Raw genomic sequence first — 16,124 nt, 5'->3', positions numbered from 1 at the left:
AAACAGTTAAAAATAACTTGGCATACTGGTTGCCTGTATTTCCCCAGCTAAAAATGATGATCATATAGACACTTAAGGAAGTTTAAGGGATGCAGTTCTTTGGTCTGATTTTGGGGTTAATGATGGCAAGAAATATTGTAGGGCCAACACGGAACCTTAAACTTAGGTCCTGGCAGTTTACCTTTCAACATAATGAAAAAAATTGTGATTAGCATGGTCCATTGAAGTCAAGCAGAAAATTTGGCCTGTATACTACCCACAAACATTTTAAATTATATGTTTATTGATTATTTTGATTAATTTTAAACTACCACAGCTATAATGTAACTTTTGTGTGTATATCAAGAGTGAAAGAAGATACTACACAAACAGTCTGAAAACACACTTAGGAGTGAGTTACATTATTTACCCATGAGCTTTACCCATGTTGCAAAGCTCAAGTGTGTTGTGAGGTCATTGGAATCCTGAGATGTGTGTGTGTATGGGTAGTCCCAACGCAGAAGTTCTCCAGTATTTAGTGTGTGGCCAGAGGAAACACAGCATTGCAGTTGCAAAGAAATGGAGCTATAGAGCATAGCATTTTCTAGAGTAGATAGCAATGAGATTGTTAAAGGCGTATGAATCAAGGGCCTGATACTGAGGATACTTGGCCCCTTCCAGGATTGAGCCCCAATTTGGAGGCTTGAAGGAAAAGAAGTGCTGCTGAATAGCGGGGAATATGCAGAATATCATATTGAGGAACTCAGTTCATAGAACTGATTTACTGAGCCTTTAGCATGGCATGAGACTGATCTTTGTTGGACCTGTTGGAAGGAGAGGAGAGGGATAGTGTATTTAATTTCTACTCCATATGAATATTAACCTTAAAAAATAATCCAGGTTAAATTTAGTTAGAGGAAAATAAACTGACTAGGGATTGCTGAGATTTATTTTCCTAACTACTTTTTCCATTCTTATTAATTTACCATAATAGATAATTGTGGTATATTAAGAGGGAATTGAAATATCCATTTCATCCCAAGTTTAATGGTTCTAGACACAGACTCAAGATTCATACCATCTGATGCCTCTTAAATTGCCTTCTGAATTAATATTCATTTTATTAATAACTAATCAGAAATGGAACATTTTCTCTTCAAAAGAACTAAACAGAACATAATACCTGACATTCTTTACCTTGTTATGACTTATAACCCTCTTTTACTGAAGCAAAAATAACTACTTGAGAGCACCAGTCATTGTTTTCAGATGACTGTCTCTTTGTTCCTGCTTCTTTTTTCTAAGGGGATTCTTAGCAGACAGTCTGCATTTCAGTGTTTTTGTAGTTTCTTAATTATGCACTGTCAATGTTGAATGGGTGCTTAAATGATGTCTGAGTATTTACATAGTCTTTTGTCACCTTTCTTAACTTTGCATATTTTGTGGAAGACTCCTAATAATTATTGTAATAGTACTTCAGAGAAGTTATGTCAGCCTCCACATACCATTAATGCATTAATGTGTCAAAACAGCAGTGAATGACACAGCTCCTGGCAGTCTTAAAAGCTACTAATGGTAACCCAATTCCAAGGAATTGATTTGTAAGCAACGTTAAAGCTATAAAACTTTCCTCCTGATATATGAATTCACAAAGCCTTGTTCTGTTATCCACCTTATTTTTAGTAGATGAGTTACAGCTATTTGAATAAGGGAAAAATCTATAAGGACAACATGCTTGATGTTAGCCTTGTTAGAAGATTACTGATAGCAAAGGTAACAAAGTGACAGAGTAATGAAAATAATTCAGTTGTTAACATTGCAGGACAAAGGGCCTCAATCTACTCCATTTCACCAGCATAAATCCAGAGTAACTCCACTGAGGGTATGGCTACACTTACGGTTTGCAGCGCTGGTCATCCAGCTGTGCAGGGCCAACGCTGGTGTGTGGCCACACTCACAGCTACCAGCGCTGGTGTGTGGCCACATTTGCAGCATTTGCAGCGCTGTTGGGAGTGATGCATTATGGGCAGCTATCCCAGCGTTCAAGTGGCCGCAACGTGCTTTTCAAAAGAGGGGGGTGGAGTGGGGTCTAGTGTGACAGGGAGCGGGGGGAGAGAGAGAGAGTGGATTTTTGGAGCCAACACTGTGTGTTTAGCTTCCTGCCTTGAAAAATCAGAACATGTTTCCGACCCCTTAGTCTTAACTCTTAATTGCAAACAGCCTGCAGCCAACACGACTCCCCGCTGTTTCATTCACTCCCTGCCTGCCTCTCATTTGATTGTTTACAGCCAGGTACAGATGATCACAGCAAACAGGAGCTCGTTTGTTTTTTAGATAAGCAGCAGCGGCAATGGAGCTCCGCGCGGAGCTCGTTCATAACAAAACAAAGAAAGGCTGCATAACAAAACAAAGAGAGTAATTTATAAAAGCATTCTGGGATACATCCTTATACCCTGGAGGCCAATCACAGTGCTGGTGTGTGGCCACACTTGATGACCAGCGCTGCAGCACCAGCGCTGGAATCCTTATTCCCCATGCTGAGTGAGGTGTATGGCCAGCGCTGCAGCCAGGGAGTTGCAGCGCTGGAAGTGCCCTGCAGGTGTGGCCACTTACTAATTGCAGCACTGGTGGAGGCTTTCCAGTGCTGCAACTCGCCAGTGTAGCCATACCCTGACTATAGTAGTTGTTGTTCTGGATTTACACTGGTATGAATGAAAAAGAATATGGCACAAAACTCTAACATCTGGGTTGTTTATGCTTAAAAAAATTTACTATATGACTAGAATGCTAAATAACTGAGGGTCAACAAGGTGAGGAAAGAAAGGAGAAGAAAATATAGTGGGAGGACAGCAGGATAGAAAAACAAAGATGGGGAGAGGAGGAAAAAGGCAGGCTGTAACAAAGCCTAGCATCTCTCAGGTTATTTAACTTTCCCATGCCTAGTACCAATGTCCCTTTGGGCACTATTTGGGGAGCAGAATCACAAACACTTTTGCCCTCAAATCACTACCGCAGCCCTAACTTATCCTTCTCAAAAATCCATTCTTTCACTGCGTCATCTCTACAGTGATTATCCATCAATTGAGTCTTCACATCTTATTCAGATAGTCTTAAAGCAAATTTATGGACAAATTATTGAACTAGAGATGAAATTACAAAATAAAATAGAAAGTACAAACCAGGCATTTGAGGAAAACAAAGATTTTTTTTTAAATATACTGTTATCTTCCCACCTCTTTATAACTGAGGCCGCAAGTCATCCATTTATATTACCTCCTAAAAATTAATTTGTTTGAGATCATGTGTCTCATCTTCCCCAACTTTGCATAATGTGTATGGCTACTAGGCCATTTTCTCCTCCCAAAATAGTATGTGTAGTTGAACTGTATGGGCTTGTTTGTCCAAGAATCCATGATATAATGTATTGATACAGAAATGATAAAAAGTATCAGAAGTTTAAAACCAAACATTAGATCTTCAGTGGGGCCAGGATTTCACTCTTTATATTCACATATAGTTTATCTATCTGACAGAGTGAGGAGAGGAAAGAAAGATAAAATAGTAGAAGTAAAAGAGAAATAGAAAGAGGCACAGGAATGAGAAAGGAGGATAGTTAAATTGAATAAGAGATATTATAGAAAATAGGAAGAGGAATAAGGCTGAGAAGAGGAAAATTAAAGGAAGAAGAAATAATAAAGGAGGGGAAAGGAAATGGATTTCTACAGACCACTGCTCAATGTAAAAAATTTAAAGGAATCTTCAGGCAAGATTGTAATGTTCCTTCCTTTCAATATGACATTGTTTCAGATGTCAGAGTAACAGTAAGTCACTCAGATGCAACAGTTAACTTTAAAATATGGTTCTTATCAATCAAAATCCACATAGAAAGCAGAAAAGAATTTAGACTGGAAGGAACCCTCCCCATATGCAACAATATCTGTATGTTCCCTTCCACAGCCTTCACCTATGCCTCAGAATAGGGCAGAAACAGAAGCTACTGTGAAAAGGAGCAGCTGCTAAGTGAAGTCTGCAACAGCTTTTGCTGGTAGAGCGGAATTAGGGGAAAGAGCTAGTTCCCTATCCTGGAGGATAAAATCTCCATCTTTTTTTCTCTTATTTGCCACTTGAAAGGTATTCAGTAGTCTGAACAGCACCAGCATCTCTCTCCTCTCATAAAGTAATCCAGGGAATTCAGGACTTCCCACCTAAAAGCTTAAGGTCCCTATCCCCTTGTCTGTCTTAGATGCAGGGGCGGCTCCAGACCCCAGCACGCCAAGCGCGTGCTTGGGGCGGCATGCCGCAGGGGGCGGCTTCAGTGGCCGCGCGGGACCAGCACACCCTCCGCAGGCACGCCTGCGGGAGGTCCACCGGAGCCGCGGGACCAGCGACTGGCAGAGCGCCTCCCGCGGCATGCCGCCCTGCTTGGGGTGGCGAAATGTCTAGAGCCGCCCCTGCTTAGATGGGGAAGCAAAGGGGGGCAATGTTTTGTCAACCCTAAGGAGAGTGTTCAAACTCTTTGGTCTTTAGCTGTCTACCCACTAGGTTCTGCTCTGATCTTCTGTCACAAAAGCAGCACCATCTCAGCTTCTGCCTCAACAAGAGAGTAGAAATGGGGGTTGAGAATGATGAACCCCATGTCAGCGTATGCAACCACCGAAGTGGGACAGCGTCTCCCCAAGAGTTTGAGAGGATTTGGCCAGCTAGGTGAGGTGCTGATTTAGTGTCTTTCCTTTTCAGTCAGTTTCCACCAGGGGAATCCTTTAAAAACCAGTCAGGGCTCAAAGTTACATTTCCTTGGGTAAATCAACCTCAATTTGCAACTCCTCTGTGCCCATAGGTATTTTTATCTAGACCATAGTGTCAAAACTCTAATGTCTCATGTAATAGAAACTGCGCTTCATTGCTCGTTACAATTAAAGCTGACCAAAAGTTGCTGGAAAAAAAGATATTTTGCTCAAGGAAAACATAAATGCAAGATTTGAAACATTTATTGCATTTATGTAAATTTGCATCTGAACTCTCCTAAAGATTTTCTTGCAAGGTTAGAATTACTCACACAGCAAATTATTTTAAACCGCTTATAATTCATGTAAATGAACTACACTGATTGCCAGAAATTTATTCCTTTATTTTTCTCCTGGAAAATGTAATGTCAATTTTAATTCTTAAAACTTTGCACTGGTTAGATGCTGAATTATCAAACAATATTACAAAAAAGCAAAAATGGGTGTTAAAATAAACATACTCTGAGGAGCCTGTAATATATCTACTAAAGCTACTGTAGCAATCCTGCTTAATGGTTCTTAAATATTAGCACAAATTTTACAGTACCTCTGGGTTTTTGAGAAATATCCATTTGATTAAAAATTCATTGAAAATAAACTTTGTAATGATTTTTTCCCCTCAACTCTTTTAATTCTTAAGGAAATGAATGGTAGATCATTATTATATAGATTTCTCTTTGAACATGCCACAGTTTAGGTGCAGGTGCATGCTAATGAGCCTTAATGAAATACACACCCTGGTCACTAGCTTGAATTCCTTCTTGTAGCAAGTCACTCTTGTTGCATGTCACTCTAGGAAAGGGGAATATCTGTCTTGGTACAATTGTTCTTTGTTAGCACTTGCTATCCAACATCTGGTGACTTCTTGAGGAGTATGATATTTACAAACTACACTGTCACTCAGGAAGGTGTAAGCAGTGAACACTTCTGTTAGACCAATAAAATGGAAATAATGCTATATTTCCACCACACCATGTCACTTGGTCCCAATTCCGTTTCTTATTAATCTTATAAAATGTTGATATATTTGTTTCTGTCTTATATCTTTCTCCAGTCATCTGGAGTGATGATACCTTGTTTTACAGTTGACTTCTTAGTAGATGAGGTTTTTTTTCTGTCTATACAGAAAACATGTCTTCTGGTACAATTAGATTTGGAGGTATAGTCCATTGTTAATCTGTTCATCTTTTAGAGTAATCAAAGCTATGTAACTGTCACAAAATCTATAAAAGTCTTTTGTATGCCTCATATTGCACTGGGACTGATGATGGTTCTGTTAGGAATCCAAAACAGGCCACATTCTAGCCTATCCTGCTGAACAGAACCAGCAAGTTTGTGATCTGGGGCATGGGAATCTCATTGTGACCAATGTTGCAATGATGACAGCATCATTGAATGATATCCTCAACTGAGAAGAGCCATGTGCTGCAGGACATTATCCTTAGGATATGGCTCCCTCTGAACACAGACAGATGAAAGGAAAACAGAAGGTGAATCTTGAGTAGCAAGGGAGTTGTCCTGTTCAAAGCACCAGTGACAGAATTTCCACTCTGGGGACAGCTTTCATCTCATTTGCTCAGCACTCTTTCCACAGCTGCTTATGTATCACTCAGAGGCCTTGGCTACACTTGGCTACACAAGCCGGTGGTGGCTTTATAGCGCTGTAACTCACTCCCCGTCCACACTGGCAAGGCACATACAGCACTGTATCTCCCTGGCTACAGCACTGCTTGTACCCCACCTTGACGAGAGGAATAAAGAGAATAGCGCTGCTGATGCAGCGCTGGGGTGCCAGTGTAAACAGGGAATAATCTTAGTACGCTGTAACTGACCTCCGGAAGCTTCCCATAATCCTTTTAAGTAAAGATAACTCTCTTTATTTTGTTGTGATGCCACTCTTTATTTTGTTGTGAACTCTGGGCTCCCGAAGCTGCTTATCAAAAAAACAAACACAGCTACTGTTTGCTGTGAATGGGCAGAGGCAGCGGGGCTCCCTTTGGAATGCCCACAGCTAGTGTTTGCTTGAAGAGAGGGGAAGGGAGGGGGCTTGAGGAGAGAAGCGGCACGGCATGCAGGAGGGAGGGGGGAGTCCGTTTCAGGGAGTCTGCTTCTCTGGTCTGTGAGGAAAAAAACAAACAGCTGTTTGCTTTCAGTGAGTGAGAGAGGGGTGGGGGAGGGGGTTGGCACTTGCAAGGCAGCTGCTGACAGAGTGTCAGCTCCAAAAATCCACTCACTCTCTCCCCCCACGCTCCCTGTCACACTCCACCCCACCCCCCTCTTTTGAAAAGCACGTTGCAGCCACTTGAACGCTGGGATAGCTGCCCATAATGCACCACTCCCAGTGCCGCTGCAGATGCTGCAAATGTGGCCATGACAGTGCGCTGGCAGCTGTCAGTGTGGCCAGACTGCAGTGCTTTCCCTACTCAGCTGTACGAAGACAGGTTTAACTCCCAGCGCTGTACAGCTGCAAGTGTAGCCATACCCAAAGTGAGGAGCTCTGTCTGACATTTTGTTTGTTCTGCCTGAGACCCACCCAGATCTGCTTAGAGCTTTAGTCACATATGTCACTGATCTGCATATATAAATGTTATCCAACTTCATATATAAATCAATGGCACCATTTATGAGATGGAAGTTATCTATTATACATATGAAAATCAAAGTTTGTTCATTGTTTCAGTTTTTGATATGTTACAATTGTTATCATTAGTTTGTTTTCATCTTTTAACTTCCACAATCTTTAATATATGTGTGGAGTGGGGAATTACATTACAAATACCTCCTGTACACATTGTATAGCTGTAAAATTTTCAAATATATTATAGGCTTTTTGAAGTACAGATGCACTGTAAATATGCATTCAGCTATCATCTAGGTATAATATAGCTACAGAATATAGAAATACTGTAGTGTCATAGAAGTAAGCTGTAGTATAATATGAACTGTTGTTGTCTACTTCAGTAATTTAGAAGTATTCTCTCTCTGCAGTGGAAAATAAGTGATCAGATAAATTTGCATTTATCAAGGTTCTTTTACTCATCACCTGACATACTTTTTTATTTGTAATAATTTCTTAAGCACCATCTGGAACAGTTCTGTTACCAACTTTTGTTTTTAATCATAGTTGCTGTACAAAAGGATTTTCCTTGAACACTGATGAGCCTTTTCCCATGAGAACTATTAGAGAATCATGTAAGAAATGGTGCTCTCGAGAGACATACTATGCTTGGTCTAACCTGCAGTCTGATCCTTCTATTTTGTTCATTCTTTTCCTTCCCTTCTTTCAGTACTGAGGAATAGGTCCTTTCTGACATTTTGTAAATGCTTCATTCCTTTTGCTTACTTTAGCACTTAACAGCTAGGTGGCTTTCTGGGATATACAAGTCCCAAAATACTATGTATGGGGGCCATGCACTGGGCTGACTAATCTGGATACAAGGAAATGTTCCTGCTATGAAGGTGGTAGTAGCTGAAGTGCTCTCCATTCCCAACCCATCCCTTTCCCCAGTCTAAGACCATTCTGGGTGCAGCAGAAACCCCATTAGGTGGCTCCATGAGTGGGGTGGGGCTGTGGTCTGATTTCTAGAAAGGGGATTTCTGAAATATAAAAAATATACCAGGTATGGACTTCTTCCCATCTCCTCCTAGCGCATGGGACACATGGGGTCTCTTGAGTTAATTATTCACATACAGCCCCCAGCTAAAACCTATCAACAATCTACAACCTATCCTGGAAAATGATCCCTCACTCTCAAAGACCTTGGGAGGCAGGCCAGTCCTTGCTTACAGACAACCCCCCAAACTGAAGCAAATACTCACCAGCAACTACACACCACACCACAGAAACACCAACCCAGGAACCAATCCCTGTAGCAAACCTCGTTGCCTAGTCTGTCCCCATATCTACTCTAGCGACACCATCAAAGGACCCAACCACATCAGCCACACCATCAGGGGCTCATTCACTTGCACGTCTACTAATGTTATATATGCCATCATGTGCCGACAATGCCCTTCTGCCATGTACATTGGCCAAACCAGACAGTCCCTATGTAAAAGAATAAATGGACACAAATCGGACATCATGAATGGTAACATACAAAATCCAGTAGGTGAACACTTCAATCTCCCTGAACATTCTATAACAGATTTAAAAGTAACTATTCTTGAACAAAAAAACTTTAGAAATAGACTTCAAAGAGAAACAGCTGAACTAAAATTCATTTGCAAATTTAACACCATTGATTTGGGCTTGAATAGGGACTGGGAGTGGCTGGCTCATTACAAAAGCAGCTTTGCCTCTCCTGGAATTGACACCTCTATTATTGGGAGTGGACTACATCTACCCTGATCAAATTGGCCCTGTCAACACTGGTTCTCCACTTGTGAGGTAACTCTTCTCTTCATGTGTCATTATATAATGCCTGCATCTGTAACTTTCACTCCATGCATCTGAAGAAGTGAGGTTTTTTACCCACGAAAGCTTATGCCCAAATAAATCTGTTATTCTTTAAGGTGCCACTGGACTCCTTGTTGTTTTTGTGGATACAGACTAACACAGCTATTCCCCGATACTTGAGTTGATTGTTAGTGACCCATCATCCCACATATTACTGTTGTGGAGAGGGAGGTTTGACTGAATGGTGGGAGTTCCCCTTTCAGACTGCCATTGGGAGAGATCTACAGTCCAATGGGAGCTGTCACATCTCCCTGACCAAAATCCATTTTTGAACTGTTATCTCAAAAGACATCTTGACTTGTTCAAGTCTCTGTGCTCTGACTGACTGACTGGTACAGCTATGTTGGAAAAGAGGGAATAATTTTTTGTGTGGAAAAACTGAAATGCATTTCTGGGGCTGTCTATGTGCTTTTTAAGCTGTTTATTCCTGGTGGAATCTGTGGCTCTTATCCCTAATGATCTGGGGATTGTAACAAGAAAAAGAGCTTTACATTCTGAATACTTTCTGTACCCAGAGCCCTAAAGCTGTCAGTGAGGTTTAAAACAACTTCACTGTATTTTGTCTTGGCTTATGTTTTGCCCGGTTCCCTTACATTAGTCATTTCAAGCCTTTAAATTGGACAGCTAGAGAATAAAGGATAACAAGGAAAAATTTGTCAGAGGCAAAGGGGCGAGAAAAAGATGTGGTAACTGCAGCGTACAATTGTTCTGGGGAAGAGCATAAGCAATTTGAGATATGGAGGGAGAAGAATAAGTTTAGCTTTGGTATGAGCACAGGGAAGTGTCTGTGAGAATCTTACAGAAAGAATATTGAGGATTTTTTTTAACAAAGCTTCTCTTGCTTGGTTCAGTGGTATGGCAAAACAGCATTATGCACTGAAATCTTCCTGTAGCTAAATGAACAAGTGTAAGCACTTACTGAATGTATTATGAATACTTTCCATTTGATTATTTCTATGATACTTGGGAAAAGTGCTTATAAATTTTTATGTCATTTGCAAAAAGAAGCTCTTTTTCATGCAAATAAACTGTAAAAGATCATTTTAATTTCTGAGACTATCAAACATTAGCATCCAGTTCCCAAACTTCTAGGCAGATACTTTACAAAGGTTCTTTGTTATTTCCAGTACTTTGCAAATATTTGCAAAACATCTATTGTTTTAGCAGTCAGACACACTACTTTGCAATTTGTGTATTTGCTGCTTCTCAGCATTCAGACTTCACTGAAGTAGGTTGAGTTAGTGTCCTTTCAGAGTTCGATTGTAATGAAGTTGAGAGAATGAATTTTAAATTTATAGAGCTCTGCATATTTCTGTTTCTTCTGTCCATGGAAATAGTATGCTTTGTAAATTTTTTGCTGAAAGTCTTTGGAACATCCTTTGGAAATATACAACAAAATGATGTGCAACATGGTACTTAATGAAAGACGTGGATTCAGATCTGTTGTATATGGGCTTGCTCCAATGTGCATTTGTACACTGAAGTCAATAGCAGGCTTCTCATTAACTTCAATTGGCATTGGATCAGGTTCTATATGTCCAATCCATTACTTACTTAGGTATTTTCATCTTAAGTCTATTTATCTCGAATTTATTTTCTAGATGTGGTGTTCTTCTAAAAGGCGCAGGAACATTTTTCAAGTTAAAAGAAGTGCACAAGTGATGCTTTATTGTAAAAGTGAGGAACTTTAAGACTCGTATAGTCCTATTGACTTAAATGGGACTATTCATGTGTTGTACAAGTTTAGGTGTTTTGCTTGATCGTGGCGATAGTCAAAGAAAAGCCTCTTTCAGTGTTGTGGCAGATCAAATATATCAAAGAGAAATGTATTTATATAAATCCTCATCTCCCAAAAAAAACCAAACACCAAATCCCTTTTATTTTTAACTGTTTTTATTTTTTTTCCTTAATGGTCAAACATTTTTTTTCAGGATTTGCTGTTATATGGTCTTTACAGTGGAGATCAGTGGGTCAAGTTGTAACCAATCTTAGATCTCTTTGCTCAAGTAACATCAGAGCCTCAACATATGCAAGAGGCCACATTTGATTAGCCATGACATAGATGCCCATTGGAAAATGCTGCCTTGTTGATTCGGACACAGTGACAAAAGGAGAACAGACATATGGATGGATTTTAAGTGGCAGGCCGCAACTTTTAACTTAAACACCCATACTCTCATATATCAGGAGTTTAAGTGGTTCCAGTGCAGGGGTTCCAGAGCTCCTACTACATAACTCATAACTTGGGTAGGCTTTTCTCAGCCTAGCCCCCAGTATTCTGCTCACTTGGAGTCCTACTAACCTCTCACCCACAAGGAGGACAGAGGGTGCAGAAGGGTGGGGACACATCCAGAAAGGCCACAGGGTATCAAGCTATGCCAAGGCCCATCAGCAAAATCCCAGGTCTTTTACCTCTGAGAGTTGTTAATTGTATCCTTTGAACCTCACTGGAAACCAATCAAAAGGGCACCAGTGACTAGCTTGTTCACACCTCCGATACACACCTACACCACTTGGTATCGCAATTTCTGCCCATCAATTCCCTCACATTCCACAGCCATATGTCAGTGCCTCCATCTGACAAATGTACACCATCATCCCTGAAACATTCTGGCCAATTCGAACAGATGTCTCTATGCTGTACCTCCTGTCACGCTGTTTGGAGTGGCTCATAAATGTGGGTGTCAAGCCAGGGCACAAACCCCAAACGGGTTGTATGTTCTATAATTAGATGTCACCAACCAAGTATCAAGTGTGAACTCCTCAAGCACTATAACAGCCTGAACATGGAGTCTTAGACAGTCCCCTTGGGCACTCCGGTCTGTCTAATTATTCAGATTACTCTAAGTTCCAAAGGACCAGTCACCCCAGGTCACTTGTACCTTAGATCTCTCACCAAAGATGCTTGTAGACAATCCTATAACTAAAGGTTTATTAACTAGGAAAAAGAAATAGAGTTTTTTACAAGATTAAAGTAGGTAAACATACACAAATGAGTTAAGGTCTTAGGTTTCTAAAGTAATAGAAATTGTTGTAATGCAAAAGCTCTATATGTCCTTTAGGGCTAACCCAAGCTAAGCAGTTTGGGGATCCCTTACTTATGCTTAGAAATATTGCCCTCTCCAAATTCCAAGCAGCGTAATGATAACAATTCCTCCTTCACAGGGATTTGTATTCCCTTCCCCTAGTGTTCAAGATGTGATGAGATGAGGGCTTGTGCACACAGTATCCACTTAATGGATGTGGGAGGAAGCAGTCAACAAAGTCTTTTGTCCACTGATGTTCCACAATGTCTGATGTCTATGGGACTTCTTTCGTTGTGAAGGAAATGACACTTCTTGCGGTAAACTAATATTTCACACTTGGTCATGCTTCTCACCTGACTGTGGAGTTTTACAGTCTTAGCAAATGTTTTTATAGTTACAGAGCCATTATCATGTATGAACAGCAGGCCTGACTGCTGGTTCTGGATTTCTAGTATGGCTTTACTGCCTTAATGGGGCACAGGCATTCAAATGCACATTCCTTCAACACCACATAAGTCCCCCTTCCCTTCTGGTCCATTTTATGAGTACCTTAATGACAGGGACACTGCTTCTGTAAATAGCCATACAGTTACATTCAGTGCCTGCTGGGACCCGTCTGTGTCTGTCAAAGGCCCAGCCCGCTGACTCTAAAAGTGCCAAAGAAGGCAACAATGAATGCTGCCCTAAATAAAAATGGCCTCCCTGCCACAGCTGAATACCTGTTGTAGTGCCATTGATAAGCTTGTCGGGGTTGGAGCATGAGCTTTCGTGGGTGGAAATTTCCACTACATGCATCCGACGAAGTGGGTATCCACCCACAAAAGCTCATGCTCCAATACGTCTGTTAGTCAATAAGGTGACTCTTTGCTGCTTTTACAGATCCAGACTAACACGGCTGCCCCTCTGATACTTGTCAGGGTTATGTGTCATCTTTTGTCCCTCCTGTACCTGCCCCTCCTGAACCCCTCTTGAAGAGCTTCTGTGCTATATGGGCCTGGAAACCCACCGACCTACACCAGTGGAACCGGCCTACTAGTTGTTGTTGGTTATACAGTGGAAGGAGCCAAAGACGTAGGCCATACTTACAGGATGGGGGACTCTATCCTGAGATGCAGTGACTGAAAAAGATTTGACAGTCAGTTTGAATAATCAACTGAGCATAAGCTCTTGGTGTGATGCTGTGGCCAAAAGAGCTCATGCGATCCTAGGATGCATAAACAGAGGAATCTCAGATAGGAGTAGAAAAGTTACTTTACCTCGGTGTTTGTCACTGAGCAACCACTGCTGGAATATTATGTCCAGTTCTGGTGCCCACAATTCAAGAAGAATGTTGATGTTTTGAAGAGTGTTCAGAGAAGAGCCACGAGAACGATTAAAGGATCAGAAAACATGCCTTATAGTGATAGACTCAAGAAGCTCAATTTATGTAGCTTACTAAGAGAAGGTTAAGGGGTGACTTGATTACTATAAGTCTTGAGTCTATAACTATATGCATGGAGAACAAATATTTAATAATGGGCTCTTCAATCTAGCAGAGAAAGATATAACAAGATCCAGTGGCTGGAAGTTGAAGCTAGACAAATTCAGAATGGAAATAAGGCATAAATTTGTAATGGTAAGAGTAATTAACCACTGGAGTAATTTACCAAAAGTCATGGTGGATTCTCCATCAATGACAATTTTTAAATCAAGCTGAGTTATTTTTTTCTGAAAAATCTGCTTTATTAATTATTTTGGGGACATTCTCTGGCCTGTGTTATCCAGGAGGTCAGACTAGATGATCACAATCGTCCCTTCTGGTCTGGGAATCTATGAAAACCCATGGTGGGACAAATTACCATGTATCGCACCATGAGGTGTGTTGGTATGGATCACTTCTGCCAAAGCTCTTCCTGTGCCCTAAATTCTGTGAACTCTGTAAGCCTGGCCTTGTAGGCCCCCAGAGTCCCCAGGGCAACCAAGTCTTTGACTAGTCCCATAGCTGTCATTAGCCAAGGTTCCAAAGCATCACCTGTGGATGCCTGCTGGCAGGCGGCGTTCCTAAAATCTGTCATCCTGAAATTGCGCTAGAACATCGGCAGCACCATTATCCATTCCTGGGACATGCAGTGCATAAAAAAGCATGTTAGATGCCAGGCAGTGTAAAATGAAGGCCCTCAGCTGCCTCATTAAACCGAGCAGTTTTAGTTGAGGATCTACTCACAGTTGTGTGATTTAAACTAGTCTGTGCCATTTCTCTGTGTTGGAAGCACTGAAAATGTTATCATTATAAAGTTTTAATTTCATTAAGTATGTTTAATGTATGTTTTGAAAGGGAAATTAAAAGATGCAGAATTCAATTCAGAAGTTCATAAGTTTTCAACCTTTACAAATTGCTTACTGGGTGCTTTGCCAACAAACTGGCATCCCTAAGCATTTCTCACACATCTTTGGAAAAGTTGTCAGAATGGTTGTGAGATGATAAAGGAAATATAAACAGGCTTTACCAGATAACATTATTATTTCATAAATGGTTGGACCACACAAAGTGCACTGCAGATAAAACGGGTCAGCATTACGAAGTTTATGAGATATTCAGTTAAACTTTACAGATACATATATACGTAAATGCAAAAGGTTATGCATGTGAAATTCCAAATAGAGGGGTCATTTTTCTTCTAAAACCAAGTTTCATTTGGTTGCCCCACTGAGGCTACCATACATTTGCCTTGTAACCATGGCATTGTAATAATTCTTGAGTTGAACATTTTCATGAAACACAGCTTAGATTTCACCACCAGCAGGAAGTATATGACTGAAAGGCAAATCACAATGTTTTTGAGACAGGATGCACGCTGTGTTATTCTGAGTTCAAAATGGGTCTGAGGGATGTTTAATAAATTCTTTCCCTGAGGCAGCTTTCTTTTGACTGTCTAGAGATACAATAGGTATTCTGTTCAACTGCTAAACTTTGGGGGGTTTTTTAATGTTCAGAGTACTTAATTGTTAAAATCAAATAAAAAATGGAAATAATTTTTCTACTGCTCTCCTGGAGTCTATGCTGATTTAAAAGTTTACATCTTTGTCATCAAAAAATAAGTTGTTGTTTGAACTTTTTAACTGGCATTTGAAGCCTGTAACAAAGTGAAATGCAAACAGAAAAATTATGGCATTAACGAGTGAAAAGTGAATGCTTTCTTTGTACTTAACATATGTGCTGATAGCTAGCAGACCCATATCTCAGCAATTCAGTCAACCTTTAAATTGCCTCTCATCGTGTAGGCATCTCATATGTATGTTCAGTAAAAATGATAAAAGAATTACATGATGTTTGTGGATAGTATTTTTTTCTGCAGTTTTGAATGTATTAATTTTGCTTATTTGAAGTATATGTAATATAATGTTATTTTTATAGTATTTCAACTAGCCTAGTGCCAGACCATTGAAAGCCTGAACAAGCATAGAGATAACCATTTGTGTACAAGAGGCAATTATGGATTATAAATTACATTTTTTTTTACTAAACTCGTTTCTATATTGTAAGTTACAAAATTATGTGGCTGTGAACTAGTCTTCCATGAAAATAACTCTTATGTAGAGAAAATTGCCTTAAAATCTTTTTCACTCATTCATTCCACTTTTCATTTAGGCCCACATTTTTAAAGCTATGTATGCGTTGCTGTGCTCAGCATTGCAAGGCCTAACTGATTTAGGAGATTAAATCTCATTTTCAAAATGCATTTAGGCACTTAGGAGTCTAATTCTATCAACAGTTGATTGAATTTAGACTCCTGAATGTCTAAATCTCCTTTGAAAATGAGACTTAGGCTCCTAAATTAGTCAGTCATTGCAACACTGAGCACAGCAATGCCTAAATAGCTTTTAAAATGCACTTAA

General features: G+C 40.2%; 1 protein-coding gene across 4 annotated transcripts in view; it reads left to right on the top strand.

Annotated features, from left to right (window-relative positions):
* Window positions 1-16,124, top strand: part of STPG2 (sperm tail PG-rich repeat containing 2) — a 397,910-nt gene that overhangs the window by 362,029 nt on the left and 19,757 nt on the right. The window contains exon 13 of one of the 4 annotated variants that reach the window (XM_045017505.1): window positions 7,888-7,955. The exons of the other annotated variants lie outside the window; for them this stretch is intronic. Within the exon in view, the coding sequence (XP_044873440.1) occupies window positions 7,888-7,920 (33 nt within the window). The 3' untranslated portion in view covers window positions 7,921-7,955. The remainder of the gene's footprint in view (window positions 1-7,887; window positions 7,956-16,124) is intronic. 4 annotated transcript variants of the gene reach the window in all.

The sequence above is a fragment of the Mauremys mutica genome, chromosome 5, assembly GCF_020497125.1.
Source record: "Mauremys mutica isolate MM-2020 ecotype Southern chromosome 5, ASM2049712v1, whole genome shotgun sequence".
NCBI lineage: Eukaryota > Metazoa > Chordata > Testudines > Geoemydidae > Mauremys > Mauremys mutica.
Note: the sequence above shows the minus strand (reverse complement) of the source record. Positions and strands in the feature narration are given on the sequence as shown.